The following is a 20,827-nucleotide window of genomic DNA, read 5'->3' on the forward strand; positions in this document are numbered from 1 at the left end:
GCTCAACAACAGCCGTCGTCCACCACCACCGAAGCGGTGGCTGGAGCAATGACGGCCTACAACAAATAAAAATTCGGTGGCAGGCTAGCCCCCGCGCAAGCGGCGGTAAACTACCTCGAACAAGTGGGCTGCGCAAACTCCGCAGACAGCCGTGCACGGCACGGGCGTGGCTGTGCGTAGGCACGATCGGCCTCGAGGGAGAGCGCGCTTCTCTTCTCTAAAGAGCAATAACACGGATATAACACGGAAAGAGCGCGCGCTCTGCCCCGAGACCGGCCGTGGCGTAGGCATGGCCTCCGAGATTACCCCTGTGCGCGAGAGAAACGTGCGCGCGGAGGTGATCTCGGAGGTGATCTCGGAGGCCATGGCGTAGGCTGAGCGTAAGCTGCATAAGCTGAGCGTTGCTGTGTTGTCCGCGAGCTGTGTCAGCGGGATTCAGCGAGTGACAGTTACTATGCCTTCACTTTCCTTAAAACCAATTATAGGACGCCGGTTAACTTTGATGAGTTCAGGTTGTGTTCGCTCCAGTATGGCTCTGCCTGCCTTAGTGCGCTTACTTTTTGCATTGTGAGATGAGCCTCCTTGAGCTCCTCTAGTGTATTATGTATTCCCAGTCCCATGAGTCTTTCTGTCGATGTGTAGTTCGGCAGCCCCAGGGCTGCTTTGTATGCTTGCCTAATTATTGTCTCGGCTTTGCCTTTCTCCGCAGCATCTAGTTTTAGGTATGGTAGTGCATACACCATCCTGTTCAGAACAAATGCCTGCACTATCCTACAGAGGTCTTTTTCTTTTACTCCTCTCCTACGGTTTGCAATTCTTCTGATTAGCCTAATTGACATATTAACTGATGTTGTCAGCTTTTGCAGGGTTTCTTTGTTTTTCCTGTTAGCTTGTAGATACAGCCCTAAGATCCTTATTGACTGCACCTCCTTGATTGGAAGTCCCCCCCACGCACACATTAAGCGGGGTTGGGGGCGCTTGGCTCCTGGAACCGGGACCCCTGGGTTTGGGTCTGATGACCAGTAGCTCTGATTTTGGGTGTGAGCATGATAGGCCTGAATGACCTGCGAGCCCTGCGATAGTGTCTACCGCGCGTTGCAACGTTTCCTCTATCTGACCGTCATTACCGTTGGTGGTCCAGAGTGTGATGTCACCTGCGTAGAATGTATGTCTCAGCCCAGTAATGGCTTCCAGTCGGGGTGGAAGCTTTATGAGGGAGAGATTGAAGAGAAATGGTGACAGTAATGATCCTTGCGGTGTCCCTCTACCCCCTAGCCGAAAAGGTAATGACTCTATTTCGCCTATTTTAATTATCGCGGATCTATGGCTGAGAAATGAGCGAATGTATCGGAAGGTTTTTCTCCTGGGTTAATGTCTGAGAGGTTCTCGAGAATGGCTTCGTGTGCCACGTTATAGAAGGCCTTGGTGAGGTCTAGCCCTAGCACTGCTTTGGTGCCCGTGCATTTCCCAGTGTCTATGACGTCTGCTTGGAGCTGAATCATGGCATCCTGTGTAGATAAATTAGCTCTGAAGCCTAGCATAGTTGTTGGCAAGATCTCTTGCAGTGCTCTCGAAAATTTTCAGACTGCAGTTGATTGATTCCCTTTTTTTACACGCTTTCTAACCATTCCCACCCATTAGTGCAAGTAAATCACGCCTTTTCCCGCTCGTTCATGTTCACACATTTAAAATTTCCCGCCACCGGAAGTTACGCCTACGCCACCGGAAGTCGGGTGCCACGTGACCCCCTTTAAATGTGGACATTACGCCTTCAGGTTATTTCGACTTCTGATTGACTTAATTGGCTCTGTTAATTAACCTACATCAACCATTTGGTCACTTGCACACCTTTCCTTGACGCTCTATCCGATGGTACCGTTATTTTTTCCGATATACCAACTATAGTTCCTCTTTTACAGCTCCTACAAGGTCATGCCCACGCGAAACCCGCCTACATAGCCATACAATTGCTTACGCAATAATTTTTACTGCCTAGATGAGGAACCTCAACGTGCACTGATATTGTGCACAACACGGGTGGCTTTTGCGTGTAGCCTCCATAGAAACGTGGCCGCCGCCTCAGGATTGCATCCATTGCATTTTCGAAAACCTAAAATGCTTAAAACCTTGGTCTGTATTCCGAATTTTAGCCATTTTCAGAAGTGTCGTTCTCGCTCTCACCTCTGGTCATCGATTGGTGGAAACACCGGGACGGTCGATGTCAGTCGATTGCCGGCCACCACTTTAGGTTCCGGCGTTTTTACTATGGATGAAGATGTTGCATCCACAAGAGTCGGATGCAAACTGGTTATTGCACCGCCGCGCGTCTCTACGTTTACTTTGTTATAGCGCGTGACGCTAAACGCGCCTACAGGGCGTGTCCCTTAGAATGGATGGAGTCGTCCCAGAGAACAGACTTCCGGCAAAGTGAAAGGGGGCAGGAAGATGTCTCACTGGGAAAAATTACGGGAGACACTTAAGCTCGCCTTTAGTTAAGGGCATGATACGATAGCGTCCGATATAAAACCCCGCTTTAACCAATTCATATGAATGTGTCTGCGTGGCCTAGGGGTAACATGAATGCAAGGGTCCTGGTTGGCTGATTCTGATATCACCCTCCCATAATGAAAGGAGGCCCGAATTTGGTTTGGTTTGACTTGTTGGGTTTAACGTTCCAAAGCGACTTTGGCTATGAGAGACGCCGTAGCTGAAGAGTCCGGAAATTTCGACCACCTGGGGTTCTTTAACGTGCGCTGACATCGCACAGCATACAGATTCGCTTCCATCGAAACGCAGCCGCCGATGGAGTCGAAACGGAGTGGCGCCCGTGTGTGTGCTTAACAGAAGCACAGTCGTTCGATGGAAGCGTACGAGAGCGCTTTTATCGAGTGGCCCTGCCAGAAAACGAAATTGGGCATAGAGGAGATGCTGGTCGATGCGGGCTTGACAGTCACCACCGAGAATCTAAAGTGTCGACGGCAACGGCTTGACATGCTAACATCGAGCAGTGCATATAGTTGTCAAATCTAGATGACCGATTGCTTGCGTGGCCCGACCAGACCCGGAACTGGTGTAAGGGGCAGCCTATGGGGAGCACGTTTTTATGTTTAATGGAAGTGTATAGAACGCAGCTAGAGAGATAGACAGAGAGAAGCCTACACAGTTTAGGTATGAATTGCCTTACAAGGGAGTGAATATGGAGTAACCTGTCATCTAGCGAATTCCCTATAGGAGCAGAGTATAAGTCCTGCATGGAATAAATTTTCGCACACAATATACAGTATGCTATACTTTTGGCAATAGATATTCCCCTCTCAAAGTACATTCATTTGATGTAATTAGCAGTCACAGAAGACATTTAACCGGGGCCGTACAAAGCGCGAGGTTATCATTTAGAGAAGAACTCTCGGTTAAAATCTTGGTACCTGCATGCAAGATCGAGCTTCGCATGTTTTAGAGAATTTTCCTCAAAACTACCCTGTTTACCCCTGCTTCTAATAGGGAGTGCGCATATTACTCCCTTTTTATTCCTTTATAGGGCTATTTGTGCTCAGATTGTTCAGATGTACCCTTTTGCTGCCCGCGTGCATATTGTATATGTCCTGTAGAACATAAACAAATCAAGCGTACGAATAACTATCATTAGGAATTACTTGTGCGTCGTAACCAAGGGATAAGGAGTTAATTGAAGCCCGGTTAAAACTTTCTTTGGCGAGCCACTGCCAAAAAGTTGATACAAATATACTCCTACAGCACACATGCATCCAGATGCCCTTACACTGATTAGTACAGAACATTCTGTCCAAGTCGTGCCTTTTTGTCTCAGATATGGCAGGAAAGCTAGGAGTCAAAAGACGAGCGCATGGAGGGATACCGCGTCCACCACGAAATACTAACCGTTGATAAAAATGGCGGTCACGTCGTGAGCGAGATCCTCGGTGATTCCCAGCGCATGCCAAGGGTCGATGGATCCGTTGGGGAAGGTCACGTTGTGCACAGCGGGACGGAAGCCGCCGTAGAAGGTGTTGGTCCGGCGCACCGCCCTCTCCAACAGAGCTTGGTCAAAGCGGGCCCCGAAGATGTCCTTACACTGCTTCACGAAGAACCTTTGAAGAGGAAAATGCAGGGAGTCATTAGGGCGGTACACAACACGGTCAGTTGCTTAAAATCATATTCGCTACGCATAACTCCATACCCCAATGCTAAATCCACACCCTAGACATCATCATACTGCATTCCATACAATGTCAGCCACTATCAAGTGTTAGCTTCGTTGACGCGTACGCCAGACCAGAGCCGTATATATATATGCGTCAGACCACCTGCGGCCTGAAATGTCAGCTAAATTTTAGGATAACTTCTCGTGGTTTCCGCCCGACCACACTGCCAAAACAAAATTTGACTATCGTTTTGGGGAATACACATTTGCTTGGCTCAATGTGCTGGCAAATTACTTGAATTCGTCACCTGGCTCGCTCCGATCGATTGTATGCCTGAACGACATCACTCCTGACTTGGCGATCAAGACCTCAAACTATACCTAGCCTTGATGAGACCGTCTGCCCTATTTCACACTGGGTTCGTGCAAGCGGATTGGACGTTTAATCTATGATTATCGAAGTTAAAAAAAAGACAAAGTACAATCCCCAATGCTATCCTTGGCCTCGCCGACTGTTGGCTTCTTTCCTTGATGTATTATAACGAGCACCCTCATTTTCCCTTCATTTATCTGCTCTCTCTCTCTCTCTCTCTCTCTCTCTCTCTCTCTCTCTCACACACACACACACACACACACACACACACACACACACACACACACACACACACACACACACACACACACACACACACACACACACACACACACACACACACACACACACACACACACACACACACACACACACACACACACACACACACACACACACACACACACACACACACACACACACACACACACACACACACACACACACACACACACACACACACACACACACACACACACACACACAAAATGGGATCAGCTAAAGCACTACGTTTTTGTTGCTTCGAAAATGCGTACGTAATTCGTTCACTAGACGTGAATTCGAAGGGTGGCCGTCAACGTACACTTCCCGTTGTTTTCTATTAGAAGTTGCATGGCCACCGAAACCAAGCGGGGGGAGGGGGGAAGGGAACAGCCCTCTTATGCATTCTTATGCGCTGGCTCCGAACCTCCCTCTCGCACCCAAGACTTCTGTCTGGTTTACATTTTTGCTGCAACCTAATGCTGGCTCTTCCCGTTCCTATAAAATTAGCCCTACAGCGAACGTAGTAAGCAATTTTAAGTTGGCGAGGTGCAGGCTGGCGCAAGTACCATGCCGAGCGCAACTTGCTCCCAGGTTTTGTTCTGTGTGAGATGGCGTAGAGTGAACTAGTACTTTTTGTGTACATAAAAAAACAACAACGTAAAAAGGAACTTTTTTCCAGCCCCCCCCCCCCCCCCCCTCGCTCTCTCCCCATCTATCGGCGTCACTGGGGAGTTGGTAACTAGAAGTTGTGAATGTCAAATAAATTTGAAAAATTACAGTAGCTACTTTTCTGTAGCATTTTCATTCCTCATTCTTCTGTTTTCAAATGTGCGGCCATGTGCCACGTACTACTGAAAGTTTATTCATTGGTATACGCCCGTCTAATGTGTATATGTACAGGTGAGCTATACTTACTCAACAGGGAAAAGTGAGCCAAAAGGCTGATCCTTGAGATCTGAAGATTGGTAGTAGCCGAACTCTACGCACGTCTGGTAGGTCCATTGGCGTCCTGCACAAGTAGATTCGAGACCATTGGCGGTGACGTGCGAGCTGCTTTTACACTAACAAAACTATACTGAATTTTGTCTCTCTCGTTATACAAATGGCTGCCTCTTGTTCCTATACTCTGATTCACTGATGTCCTTCCCTCGTCACACCGTATTATTTTGTGGGATTTACCACAGGAGATTGTACAAAGGCTTGCATGATGCCCCATAACCCATGCTACCCGGTGGAAGTGAACTGAAGAAGACGGTTCATAAAGCAGGAAAGATCATAAGAGATGAAGTTCAATATTACGTTCGTTTGCTCGAAGTCTTATAGATGTAAACCTTCCCTGATTTCCTTATGCGCGTACTTGCATATTTCTTATTCAAAAAGCCTAGAGCAAATGCGAAAACATCATCAGACTTCTCACAAATAGTACGGCGCGATGGACGAGGACAAGAAGGCACGCAAACGGCATGACTAGCTTGAACAAGTTCTACTTGAACATATTTCTTCTACATTAGGCCCTTTACTTTTTCGAAGTTTCCGCATTGAACCTGTTATAATTTGTGTCAACCTTGATCGCCGTCTCTATACATGCTAGTCCTAAGTGGCGTTAGTCCTGTCATTTGCGTGCCTTCTTTGTCCTCATCCGTCACGCCGTATTATTTGTGAATCAAAATGTACCAACTAGCCGAAACAAGAGCTCTACTTGAAAAAGACTCAGGACATTTCTACCTAGCGCCTTTTATAGTATTTCACGACGTTAATTGCTACATCATATTTTTTCGGTTCTATCAGACCAACACTTGAGGCGAAAGAGGAGTGTTAAACTGCATGTGATCTGGAGGAGCCCGCGGGGGTTGCGTTTTGTGAACCGCTGGTCAGAGAAGAATGTAGCGCTGCGCAGCAAGCGCGCGCCTACCTCCGGCTCCCTCGGTGCTGTTGAACTCGATCTCCCGCAGCGAGTTGATGAATGCATCGTAGTCGTAGTCAAGGCAGGGCTCCTTGGTGGAATTCAGCAGGATCTCGTTGACGGCGGCGAACCTTTCTAGTGGGGTGCGGTCATCATTAGGGTCCGTCATGGTGTTGCACAACGTGTCGATGGTCACGCTGTTGTCCCCACCCTGCGAAAAGTATACGTACGGTGCCGTTACCGCTTAGCATGTCCCCGCTTCATGCGCGCCGACAACGAACTTCAATAACTATACGATGTGGGAACTAGCCAGGCCGGCGATGTACAGTCAGAGTGACGGAGTGTACAACATCGTGCCACAGCACAGAAACGCAAAAGCAAAGTGTAGATGCTGCGCAGCGTTTCTTTGCTTCTTTCTGTGGACCCACCACCGTCCACCGTCTACTTTTTGTGCATATTCATTTGAGTGCTCGTGGTAGTTGGAGGCATCGTAGTGCCCCAGAAATTCTTTTGCATTTGTGAAGAGGGCATATATATGCCCCAAGCATACTACAGCTTTGGGCCTATGCTAGATGCCATGAATGGCATGCATGATACCAGTTTGCAAAACTTGGCATGAAGCTACGACTTGATAACTTTGCTCACACAAAAAAGCATGCATCATTTATCCATGCCATAATCATGCATAAATTAGTGGACAAACTGCTTTAGCTGCCAGCTGCTCAGAAAAGAGTGCAGTGCATGCGGCCCCATGAACCCCCACGCACATCAAGGCCGAAGAGAAGCACGAGCTAAGAGCCTGCACAAGACCCTGAGCCGGCTACAGGATGTATATTACGTCAACGCCGCAGAAGACCCTAATAAATATTCGATATGTGAACTTACACACCCCAACATTAGCTCAGCGAGACTGGTTATGGCGGAGACGGTTTCCACATCCAGGCCGCCAGTCGTGCAGGAGACCGCCATTGCCGCGGTCATCGCCTTTACTAAGGCAACTACCATAGTAAGCGACTCCAAGTTGGCGATGAGTAAATTTGCTAGAGGTAGGGTTTCTAATCCCCGTCTCACAAATACTGAATAAGAGAGCCTGCTCTCTTGAGAGATATCGACCTAATTGGACCCTTGCTCATGCGAGGGATCCGGGAAATGAGGTTGCCCACCAATACGCTCGAGAATTAGCCGGCCGAGCGGTGGCGCAAAATCGGGAACCGGAACCCTTCGGTGAGCAAGTCGTATCGTACCACGAACTCACTGCAAATTAGAAAGCAATGAGAAGAACACTCCTACCACTCCATAAAACACCGACCAGACAACAGCAAGTCATATACAGAGACAGCTACAGACTGGGACCCTCCTCAACCCAAACTACATACCAAAATTCATAAACAAGGATATGAATCCCTTCTGCCGCTTTTGCAGGGAGAAAGACAACTTCTATTATATGATCTGGGCATGCAAAACCCATAAGCTTCTCAGAACTCCTTGCCTGCATGATCCCCCTCTAAAGAAGCTTGGGATAAGCTAAGATCCAGCTGTGACTATGACATTAAGTTCAATGCCGTCGAATAGGCCGGCGTTGCCAAAGGTCTCCACGGCCTCAGGAGCCCTGCGGCCGAACGTACTGTGTCACGTACACCTGGAACCGATCGGTTTTTCTCGAGACTCTACACGGTTTACGGCTTCCCACGGGTGAGATGCTGTCATAATGTTCCATCAGATGAATTTTTTACAGCATAAGCTCTACTGCTCGGGGCGGAACTTCGGATTTCGCTTTGCTGGGACCAAACGACCTTGAAGGGCCTGGTACAGCTGCAGAGAATGGAATGTAGTGGATGAGTGAATGACGATGACAGGTCTCAATGCGCTAAAGCGAGACGACGTCTTCACGCCAATGGCCGGCACATCAGGGGGAAGGGAGCGCAGCAGATGACTTTGGTGATCAGGTCTCTGCGCGCTGAAGTGAGATGGCGGGGGACAAACTGGTTTCGCTGTGGCGTCGCACCGCGTGACGTTGCTAGTGTAGAAGAGAGGAGGTTCGGCAGATTCGCACAATACCTTTGATAGAACCATGGGCCAGATCTTTCAAATGCTTCGATCCCGAACAGGCACAGCGATGGCATCGAGAAGCACAAGACGTGGCTGTTCGCTGCTAACAAAGCTGTCTCGCTGCCTCCTACCGAACGGCCTGTTATTGGCCACGTGAAACAAACCGCGTGGGCTGTAGCTATCATCATCAGCTCATCTAGTATAAGAGAAGCTATGGCTGATGCCGCGTGTGTACGTACCTCAAACTCCCGTGCGTCCTTGTTGTACTGGACTATGCCTTCAAAATTTCCAGCCAAACTCTGGAACAGGTTGGCCATGTTGTTGGCGTTGAATCCATTGAAGTAGGTGCAGAGTCTGCGGCATACAGTTTTTTTTTATTTTCGTTGACGTTCGACAAAGAGAAGTGAGCTGACTGTCTGCGCAGATAAGAATGCATATAAGCATAATTCAATGGAGCTTTTGTCGTGAGAAAAAGCATCTAGAACTCCATCAGCAATATTGGGCAAATGCCTGAGTATATATAGAGTGCATGCGGGTGATCATGCATGGCTCTGTTGAGCCCCCCCCCCCCCCCCCCCCGCCAATGGACAAAATATAAAAAAATGCGCATTAAAATAACCGAACTGCATAAACCGAGCGGTGTAAAAAAGCAGTGAAGTCTGAGGTACACTTTGCCACTTTGAAGACCATTGCAAGCTGATGAAGGAAAAGGGGGAAGAAGCGACGAAAGGAGAGGCAATGAAAAATAGTGGGGACGATGATGGCCAGAAGCAGCCGCTTTCTTTAGTCCGGCCTGCTATTATATGCGCGAAATCCCTGAACGACCATTCTCGCTTCCGTCCACCTTAAGCTGGCCCGAGGATGATTGCGCAAATTTGAGTGAAAGAAGGTCGTCCGAGAGAGTCAAGCAGTCAGAGACACATTACGTAATCTGCTGTTTCCGCCATAGTGCACTCTTTCTAGTTGGATATTCTGTCAAAATTTTACTCTAGGTTTTCCTCTCCGTCCTGACGCATTCTGCCAAATTTGGACGTTGTGCGATAATTCATGAGTGCGTGCAACTCGATTTCAAAATGGGCCGTGTTCGTCGGCTCAGTTGAGACGATTTCTATGCGTGCAGCACTGCATTTGTGACGTCACAAACATTATAACCGCGTTACTGCGCTCCCCTCACATGATCATGATTTTTTTAAAACCTTTATTAGGCTATATAAGGCATTTTATGTACTGCGTCATGATTTCCAGACTTTATTTCGAACATCCAACGCGCCCGTGAGTGTTTTTCCAATGCCGTGTATGACGTCACCGTTTCGTCAGATAGAACGTTCTGGCCATAAAACCAGTTTTGGTCTCGATATGCTGTTCTTTAACTTTAAGAAATACTTCCAATTGAAATTTCGAAAAGCGTTTTTTTTTTTGTGTCGGAGTCAGGACAAACCTAGGAATGTAATCTAATCAATAACTCAAAACGACGCAGAAAGCACTGGAGTTGCCCTTTAAGGTGAGCCAGACTATCATATGTTTCCTACATTTAGCAAAACTTTCTGCTCGATGAGTTCATCAAGTAGTTAGGAGCACATGAAACGAAACAGAAAATACGAGGAACAACAGATGATATTCAAGTGTGAAACACGGTGAGGCTCTACTCTAATGAGCAAAATTTTTTAGATATAGATTTATCTGAGGCATATCTTTTGCGATTGCTCGGCCATTTGTACGAGTTCCTGTATCTGCTCACGAAAGAAGAAGTGCATAAAGTTAAACCTCTATGCAACGAACCACCATGTAGCGAAATTCTCGATATTACGAAGACTTTTCGATTCCCCAGCTCCGCCCCCATTGAAGCGCGTATATTTGAAAACTCCATGTAACAAACATGTTGCGGTTGTTGACTGTCGCTTTGCTAGTGCTTAATTACTGAAAATTTGTCAGAACCGCACTAGTTTCATGACGGTTAAATACAAATTGACATGAGAAGAATTCGTCTATGATCGGAACGAACGACCGCAGTTGATACAACGCGCTGCGTTTCAGCGCAGACGGCGCAGCAACGTGGCAAACGCATACATCTCCGCTGGTTTCGCTTCTCTAACGTGGCAGCACAATAGTTAATGTTCAAAAGCAACTAAGAAACAAATTTCCGGTAGAGACATATAATACTGCTCCCGCCGTACTTATGAAAGTAATCACTCGCTGGAATTCACTCATAAAGCTAGTCGTATGGCCATAAGGCTCGGGTCACGTACTGTACGTGAGATGCTTCAAACCGGACTTCAGCGCTTGCTGTCGTGTTCTCGTTCTCTTGATTGATTGATTGATTAAAACTTTAATTTCCACCGATTTAGGAGCCCCCCTACTCCCCGCTCCTGGCACGCAGGCCTGAGGAACGGGGGCTGGAACCTCCGCGACTAAGGACTGGCGAATATACATTGGTTATTCGCGGCCTCAGCCGCCAGGCGGACGGCTTTCTGCTGGTCAGCGGGGACGTCGCTTCGCAGCAGGGTTACCCAGGCTTCTCTACTTTTAATGCTGTCCCTAGCGCCCGGAGACTTAGGTCATTCCCAAAGTATATGGTCGAGGGTCCCCCTCGCTTCGCAGGCTTTACATTTCGTTCTGTGCTGACGTACCGTGAAAGTGGGAGGCCGCTGGTAAAGCTTTCGCGTTAAAAGACACGGGGCGAGCAATATGCGCCTATCGCCGTCACGCGGTTCCTCGCGCGATTCCGGAGCCGATAGCTCTCGTGCTTCGGTAGCGAGAACAGGCAAACGCCTTTCGCGACTCGCAAGTGTGAATAGACCTTAAAAAGTTCTTACAACGTGCACGACTGGCCCCTCGAGACCGGCCGTGCAGCGTGGTGGAGAAAGCGCCTCCTCGTCCGGCGGCGGTGCTACCGCTCTCTCCCCGCCCTTCTCGTAGACGCGTCGTGCGAGCTAGTGCGAGCCACGGCGGAGGTGGAGGCGCGCAGTCATGCCGCCCCCTCGACGCGATCACCGAACTTTCCGCCGTTTCTATACCTTCAAGTAACAGGAATGTACTGTAAACACTTTCAAGCTAATTTTTCGTAATTTAATTGTTGTTTTGCTTTCCATTCTGCGTTGTCTTTTCGAGTCTTCACGTGAAAACTGCATATAACGAAAACCTGGATGTAACGAAAAATAGTGGACTTCTTACAATCTTGCTATAACTAGGTTTAACGGTAGATGTGCGCTTCATCCTCGAATAAAATCAGTTGAGTTTAGCGCTTGTCCGTTCATCTGTTGTTCCCCGTCTTTTTTATTGCGCTGCGTATGCATTCCCAATAGCGTATATTCGCTACCGTACAAGGGACGAAGAAAACGGATGCAACGTCTACAGCTTACCACAAAAATCTCAGCGAAAAGCTGTTTCTACTTCTCTTCCGCTCTGCGAGCGCGCTGTTCATCTCTTAGCACGCGTTTAGCATGAGGCGACTATGTCGACGCTCAGGACATGATTAAATGTTAATTCACACGACGGATTATTGACAGTGGCGTCACGCTTCCGCTCTGCCTGGTTCGCTGGCCCGTGATAGCGTGGTGTCGGTGAATGAAACATGCATGGTGGAGAAACGTGCTCGTCCTACAATCCGCCTATCTCATCTATAACCTGAAGGTCAGAGAAGCGGCGGTCGCAGGCCAGGCACGGCCTTTCCTGCGTACGACATTGCGCCCTGTAATGCCTGGTCCGCTTACCTAAGGTCGTTTTACGTTCTACCGATGGAGTGGAAGTAACGGTGACTCTTGGCTTGTGGATGAATGGGCTTAACGTGAACCAGAATATTCACTTTAGCCTTATACATGGTCGGATATGCCCCCCATTCCAAAGCATTTGCTGCGTTCATCAATAGCGACGATGTTCGGTTCGACCCCGAAGCCTCCTTCACAGCCTCCAATCCCAGCTACGTAGGGCCAAGAGCATCCACCTACCGGCTGAGGCCGCGAATAACCAATGTGCATGCGTGAATCGCCTGGTGACGTCATCACCAGTAGTGGCGGCATGATCGGATGTGACGTCATTATGATGTCATTTCTGGTTATTAGACATGACTGGATGTGAAATAATGACGTCAGATCCGGTCATAACGTCACGACTGATTACGTCATAACGTCATAACGTCACCATGTGATGACGTCCGAGCCAGTCATAGTCATACTCATGACTATTTACTTATGCCTAATGACTAATTAATACTGGTTGGTTTGGTTGGTTTGTGGGGTTTAACGTCCCAAAGCAACTCAGGCTATGAGAGACGCCGTAGTGGAGGACTCCGGAAATTTCGACCACCTGGGGTTCTTTAACGTGCACTGACATCGCACAGCACACGGACGCCTTGCTTTTCGCCTCCACCGAAAAGCTGCCGCCGAGGCCGGGATTCGATCCCGCGTCCTTGGGAACAGTAGTCGAGCGTCGTAACCACTGCGCCACCCCGGCGGGGTGACTAATTAATACTAGTTAGTGACTAGTTAGGCATTTGTTATTAGTACTACACTGATGTGGAAAGGCACAATATCAGTCACACACTGTGGACACCGGATCGCGCTTTAAGGAGGGGTAGGGAAAGTCGTATCTACCACACTGCGCTAAACTTCGTGTTGTTGATGTTGTTGTTGTGCCCTCAAATAATGGCAAATACACAGGAGAGAGATTGGCCACACGTGAAACCAGTAGTAAGGGAGTTATGCTGTTAGATATGGGAATAAAAAACAACAACTAATACATATAAATATGCAATACGACAGAAAAAGGCCTTACAGATCGGAAAACAAAAAGGAATAATTTCAACGCAATAAGAACCTGAACAGGAGAAGCTGCGGAATCGGCACACCTAGAAGGGAATCGGACCAGAAACTGAGGATGCTGGTCGCCAGGCCGGGGGTCTGCTTGTACCCCTTTTTACCGGTGGGTGTCCGGCGGTGGGTTTCGAACCAACCATCTCCCGAAGCCGAGACGGAAAGTAAATTTGGAACAGCCAAGGATATAGATAAACTTTTGAAAGGACGGGGTGGTGCAGTGGTAAGACGCCCGACTACTGTGCCGGAGTACCCGGGTTCGAACCCGACCTCGGTGTCTGCGTTTCCATGAAGGCAAAACGAATAGGCGTCTGTGTGCTGTGCGATGTCAGCGCACGTTAAAGATCCCCAGGTGGTCGAAATTATACTCCGTAGCCCTCCACTACCGGCTCCTCTTTCTCTCTTTCCACTTTCACTCCCACCTTTCTCCCTTCCCTTACGGCGCGGTTGAGGTGTCCACAGAAAACAAGTGAGACAGTTACCGCGCCTTTCCCTTCCTATCAATCAGTCAATCAATCAATCAATCAATCAATCAATCAATCAATCAATCAATCAATCAATCAATCAATCAATCAATCAATCGAATTTCAAGAAAGTGTTTTCGGAGGAAGGCGAAATGGCGACAGGTCAGGAAAAAATGCTCCAACGTCTCAGGTTCATTGCAGTATGAATACATGGCTGAAGGAGAACAACCCGATCTATGAAGATAAAAGTTAAGGGAAGGAACCCTGCACCTGAAATTTGTCAGGCAAATCTCGCACTGAAGGGAAAAGCAATGTCCAGGATTCCATTTATACCTCAAATGCCGGTTACTGTGCCGGAGTTCCCGGGTTCGAACCCGACCACGGCGGCTGCGTTTCGATGGAGGCGAAACGAAGAGGCGTCGTGTGCTGTGCGATGTCAGCGCACGTTAAAGATCCCCAGGTGGTCGAAATTACTCCGTAGCCCTCCACTACGGCTCCTCTTTCTCTCTTTCTACTTTCATTCCCACCTTCCTCCCTTCCCTTACGGCGCGGTTCGGGTGTCCACAGAGCAAGTGTGACAGTTACTGCGCCTTTCCCTTCCTGTGAACCAATTTATTTATTTATTTATTACCTCAAATGCCGGAAGTCGTCAAAAAATATAAAGGCCGAATTTGAGGGTTTCATCCAAAGAAATTGTTTCAATCGCGCCGCCACCCATAAAGAAAAGTGTGGAATTGATGACAGGATAAGGCCATTCAAAGAAGCGGACGCAAGAAAGTCCTCGGATTAATTCACTGAAATTCCACAATGGCCAAGAACCCACACAAGTCTAATTTCGCGGATATGAGACGGCGCGAGGTCATAAAACTGGCGACGCAAAGAATATGCAGTTGAAGAAGTCAAGGCAGTACAGACTGAAAGAGCGTCCGTCACTACAATAACATTGCAGTGATTTAAACAAACTCTCCGGATGGCTAAAACAATAGCTAAAAAGTCCGCAATAAATGTGGGGGCATAATCAGGAAGGCGGAGTGAAAAAGCCCAATCAAGTTCCTAATAAATATATCGAATCCAGGCGAATATGTAGTTCGGAAATTGACAATTCATCAAATGAGAAATTGGTAGTCTGTGATCAACACTGTCGTAAGGTTTTGAAATATCCAAAGTTACTCGAGCAGATATTTCACGAGACCGACTAGCCAAACGAATTCTGCTCTTCGGGTCAATGTGATCAGACCATATTGAGCATTCTGGACGGAAGCCAATCTGTCTGGCAGAAATAATTTTATTTCTTGAAATGAACTGAGACAAACGCGAATGAATTATGCGCTCTATTGTTTTCACCTGAATAGAAGTTAAAGAAATTTGTTTGATATTGTCAATGAGATAGCCAAGGCTTTGATTCTTTAGTAGTAGAACCAATTTGGCAAGCTAAGCACGAGTGCACGAGTGCACCGATAAGCAAGTGTGCAGTCAGATTCTACCAAGAGGAATTTGAGTGCTGACTTGATGAGGCAACAGAAAATTCAGCCGGTTCAATCGCATCGTGCAGCCATGACACCACAGACTCCGCCAATGAATGAGCGCCAGAAGGGGAAATAGACGAAAGGGAAGTTCGAAGAGTGGTTTCGTATTAAATATAATTTACAAAGAGCCTCTGGCGAGCCCTGTAGAAAAATTTTGAAAGAAGTAAATTATAGGTAATAGAAAGGTGATCGATCACTGCTGGTTCCGCTATCTATGGTTGCGCACGATGATATAAGACACGCAGTTGAAAAAGTAAGACCCAAAGTTGATGACAACGGTCCCCGCATGAAGGTGCGCGATATCCCCAGAATTGTGGCAATAAAGGCCATTGTCCTGAATCTAGTCCCACAACTAACGCCCACGAGAATCAGTTTTCAGACCCCAAGAAATATGATGCGAATTGAAATCAACCGCTAATATAAAAGGTTTTGAGAACAACGATGGAGTTAACAAAGAATCCAGCTGCGAAGTACAACGAACGCCATTTGGGAAGTACGCATTGGCCAGAGTGAAAGGGGTACAACCGGGCAGCGTAAACTCCAAACCAAGTATTTCACAATCTTGACATTCATATGAAACTGAAACCTTATGACACAATTTAGACGAAACTAAAACCCCTAACCTACCGCCCCTGCCTGGGCGATCTAATCTAAACGCCCGAAAGTTGTTAAGAGAGAATCTTTTTTGAGAGGAAAGCCAGGACTCTTGATAAATAATGTCCGGGTAAATTTTCAGTACTAAGCAGAGGAGATCACCAAAACCCGAATTAATTGAGCGGCAGTTCCGTTGCAAGACCTTTAAAAAACATATGTTGAATAAAAGATGCACTCTATACAGCAGACAACAGCACATCATGTGTCTGCTGGGGCTCACTCTCAGGATTTATCTTCGGTCGAGATTTTAAGGGCTGATTCGGGAGATTCTGAACTAGGGAGCTACTGCGCTTACTGCATGCTCCAGCGGTTCTTAAACTATAGAAGCACCGGAATTTAGGGAGCCAGACGCCTTAAAATTGATTACATTGGTTGTAGCAGAGGTTTATTTGTTCGGAGGCGCATTCATGTTGGAGACCACGGGCATACAACAACGACAGCATGATCCATTAAAGGCTTTCGCCTTAAAATGAGCGGGCCTGATACTGGCTCTATAGCTGAGCCACTTCCGCTACCTCGTGAGGACACAGGAGAAAATAAAGGAAGAAAATCAAGGAGAGAGAGAAATACGCGCGTCGCAACGGCCGTCGTCCGCCACCGAAGCGGCGGCGGGTGTAATTACAGCTTACAATAGGCGCCCGTGTGCTGTGCGATGTCAGTGCAGGTTAAAGAACCCCAGGTGGTCGAAATGTTTGGAGTCCTCCACTGTGGTGTCTCTCATCGCCTGAGTCACTATGGGACGATAAAACTCACAAACCAAACCAAATCTCTAATTTTAGAGCGCAGCTCTTTGGCGCCCATTCCTGCGTATCGCGGCGTCCCTCGTTGTCCTCCCCGTTGTCCTTCGTAACCATCTGCACTGTGCATGCGTGAGCCGCAGCGGAAGGTTGACTGAGTGTAGCAAGAAAGCATCTGCCGGTTGTTGTTATTGTTGTGGCTGTAGGAAAAAGGAAAAGAAAATGCACGGGCCTGCTACTGGCTCTGTAGCTGAGCCACCTCCGCTGCCTCGTGCAGACAGAAGAGAAAATAGAGAAGAAAGAAAAGGAAGAAGGAAAGAAGGACGGCATCGCATGTTCCCGGCATAAAAATGGATTCTGCCTAGAACACCGGAAAACCTTGATGCGTCCAACGGAACTCTGGTTGTGTTCGATGCAACGCTCGGTAGCCCACACGCCATTCGCCAGTACGAACCGCCTGCCTAAACCATAAGCGAGTTAACCGGCCTCCGTCTGCTGCTGCGTACACAGTTACTCCGCATAGTGCCACCGCCGCCTTTCCTGTTGCAGCGCAGGCCACATATGCGCTTAGATCAAGAACTGTTAGTGCAGTGTTTCTTGAAGAAGGAATATGCGTCAAACATAAAAAGTTGTCTGTAATTGTACATACATGTCTTGCTCGAATTCTTTGCCTCAATATATCGAAAGCTGAAAAAGATGGTGAGCTGCGCTCAAATTTCTGATTAGGAAGTAATGTAATCGTCGGCAATTTCTTTATTTATTTCTCAGAGAATAAAGTAAGGGTTTCAATATGATATTTTACTGGTTCCGCTGGGAATAACAACAATGCAAGCAGTGGACAAAAAAATGTCACAGAAGTCTAATCTCTGCCTTCCCGCTAAGGATGACATTTTGCTGTAGAAGGGAATCAATACCTGCCCAGCTTTCAAATCGCGTTCTGAATTATCACATATAATCAATATCGTAGCGTGTTACCTTCCTTACAAGCACTGTAAGAGCAGAGGTGTTGCAAATGCATGATCAGTTTTGAGCTACAGCTCAATTACCCGCTTCACGCAAAAACCCGTTTGAAGCCGATTTTACCTTTGAGATTTCTGACAGACATCAGGTATTCACAGAAACAACCGAGCAGACGTGTTGGTATTTGAATCTTTTCACATATAATCAATATCGTAGCGGGCTACCTCCCTTACAAGCACTGTAAGAGCAGAGGTGTTGCAAATGCATGATCAATTTTGAGCTACAGCTCAATTCCCCGCTTCACGCAAAAACCCGTTTGAAGCCGATTTTACCTTTGAGATTTCTGACAGACATCAGGTATTCACAGAAACAACTGAGCAGACGTGTTGGTATTCGAATATTTTAGCCTGCATAATCAATTTTTAGCGCTGCAGCTCAATTACCTGCATTCTCGCAAAAACCTGATCTCTGGAGCCGGCTTGACCTTTGACAATTCTGAGGGACATCAGGTATTCACAGAAACAAGTGACAGATACTGCGTCTTTCCTTTCCTGTAAACCAATTATAGAATACCTGTGCTTTGATACGTTCAACGGCACGTGGGTTGTGTTCGACAAAGGGCGCGCAATGTCGTTGTGCAGCAGCAACGCTCAGGCTTTCTCTAACATTGGCTTTCGCATCTAGTATAATAATGATTGGTTCTCAGGAAGGGAAAGGCACCGTATTTGTTAAAATTGTTTCTGCGGGCGCTTGAACGGCACCATAAGGGGAGAGGGAGAGAAATTAGGAAGAGAGAAAGTGGAGCCGTAGTGGAGGGCTGCGGAGCAATTTCGACCACATATCTGGGGATCCTTAACGTGCCCTGACAACGCACAGTACACGGACTCCTCTTCGCTTCGCCTCCATCGGAACGCAGCCGCCGGCGGTCGGGATCGAACTCGGGCACTCCGGCACAGCAGGAGTACGGCGGCAGTTCCGAAGTAGCCTACGTGGACGTGACAGAGTACTCGTCGGGCTCACGCAGGGTACTCGCCGTCGCTAACAATAGACCCGATTACTGGCATCAGGCTGCATCACCAGACTCCCCCGAAATTGCTGCAGCCATTGCGCTCGCTCTCATCTCCATTCTCTGCTACCAAAATTTTCTCCGACTCAAAATCAGCACTATCAAATTTCGCCAATGGCCTGGTATCCCGCATCGCGGCTCGGCTTCTCCACTCTTGGCATCCCGTCCACCTTGTAACCTTCATTTGGATTGATTTATAGGAAGGGAAAGGCGCGGTAACTGTCTCACTTGTTTTCTATGGATACCTCAACCGCGCCGTAAGGGAATGGAGGAAGGTGGAGTTAAAGTGGATAGAGAGAAATAGGAGCCATAGTGGAGGGCTATGAAGTAATTTCGACCACCTGGGGATCTTCAACGTGCGCTGACATCGCACTCCCCTGATGGGGCTGGTACAGGTAGGTCACCGCCGCTTGCGGCGGGGGCCAGGCCAGCCTGCCACAGAATTTTAGAGCGCAGCTCTTTGGCGTCCGTTCCTGGGTTTCGCGTCGGCGTCGGCCTCGTAACCAGCTCCGCCCCCCTTTCATCCCCCCAGCGCTAGCAGCGACCGACTGATATCGCTGGATGCCGCTGACGCCGCTAGAGAGTCAAGATAACGTGACTGCATAGAACACCGTCGCCGCCATGCAGAAAGAGGAGAGGAGGGTACCCCCCCCCCCCCCCCCCCCCCTGTTCCTGTGTGGCGGATAGGGTGCTCTTCAGTTGCCGACGCGCCGGTTATTTCACGTAGGCCCCGGCACGTCGACGAACACGTGACCACCTTCCCACGGCTAGACCTGGTTCTTGGCGCTGCGGAAGCGAGGGTATCATATTGTTTGCGTCGGCATCAGCGGCGTTGTCCCTGAAACCAACTCCGCAGCTGGGGTTGACTCACTATCGGCGTCAGCAGCATCAGTCAGTCGCTGCTATCTCTTCTCTCCTCCCTTTATCACGTTGTCCGCTTGCTGCGCGCGCTTCTGCCCCCATCGTTTGCCGCTGGGTGTACACGCCGCCCCCCTCCCCCCTCTTCCTGCGAGTCTCCGGTTGTCAAAGCGCCGGCTCGAACTTAATTCCTTTCTTCGCTCCTCCTCCAATGCAACCCCTGTGCGGTGGCAATCAGAGAGCCAGATCGGTGGGCGGCGGATCTGTATATCTGCACCGCCCGAGCCGAAATTGCCGCTGCCGTTCGCCACTGCGAAATTATCTGCCAGTTCTTTCTGAGCCATGAGCGAGACGAATGTTGACATAAAGACAAACAGGAATTTCTTCACACTTATGCGGGAGAACATCCCGTTCCTCTCGCTCGTAACGCGTCCCACGGCTGTGACAACCTCGCGAGGCACTTGTATAGATCTCGTCTTTGAGAATCAAGCATTGGTGTACCAAGTCGAACATACATCAGTCTATTTCTCCGACCACTAAGCTTCCTTCATGACTGTCAAGAACTGTTAGTGGAGTCTTTGTTAAAGGAATACGTGTGAAAAATAAAAAAAAAATCTGTGATAGTGCATACATGTGTTGCTCGATTTCTTTGCCTCAATCTATCGAAAAGGTGAAACAGCTTATTTGCTGCGCTCAAATTTCGCATTAGGAAGTAACGTAATCGTCGGTAATTTTTTTATCTGTTGTAGGCCGTCATTGCACCCGCCACCGTTTAGGTGGTGGATGACGGCCGTTGTTGCGGCGCGCGTCTTTCTCTCCCTCTTCCTTTTCTTTCTTTTCTACTTTCTCTCTTCTGTCCGCACGAGGCAGCGGAGGTGGCTCAGCTTTAAAAAAAAAATCAGGTGGCTCAGCTACAGAGCCAGTAGCAGGCCCGTGCATTTTCTTTTGCTTCTTCCTACAGCCACAGCCAGCCAGCCACGCTGACATCGCACAGCACACGGACGCC

The 20,827-nt window shown here is 48.2% G+C and overlaps 1 protein-coding gene across 1 annotated transcript in view; it reads right to left on the minus strand.

Annotated features, from left to right (window-relative positions):
- LOC146199524 (putative serine protease K12H4.7) overlaps positions 1-20,827 on the minus strand; it is a 56,711-nt gene that overhangs the window by 10,702 nt on the left and 25,182 nt on the right. Inside the window, exons 5-8 of the mRNA XM_084595031.1 lie at positions 8,988-9,102; positions 6,709-6,910; positions 5,712-5,805; positions 3,898-4,106 (exon numbers count right to left, since the gene is read on the minus strand). Of these exons, the coding sequence (XP_084451157.1) occupies positions 3,898-4,106; positions 5,712-5,805; positions 6,709-6,910; positions 8,988-9,102 (620 nt within the window). The remainder of the gene's footprint in view (positions 1-3,897; positions 4,107-5,711; positions 5,806-6,708; positions 6,911-8,987; positions 9,103-20,827) is intronic.

This window comes from Amblyomma maculatum, chromosome 2, assembly GCF_055883805.1.
Source record: "Amblyomma maculatum isolate TAMU_Amacu chromosome 2, ASM5588380v1, whole genome shotgun sequence".
Lineage (NCBI taxonomy): Eukaryota > Metazoa > Arthropoda > Arachnida > Ixodida > Ixodidae > Amblyomma > Amblyomma maculatum.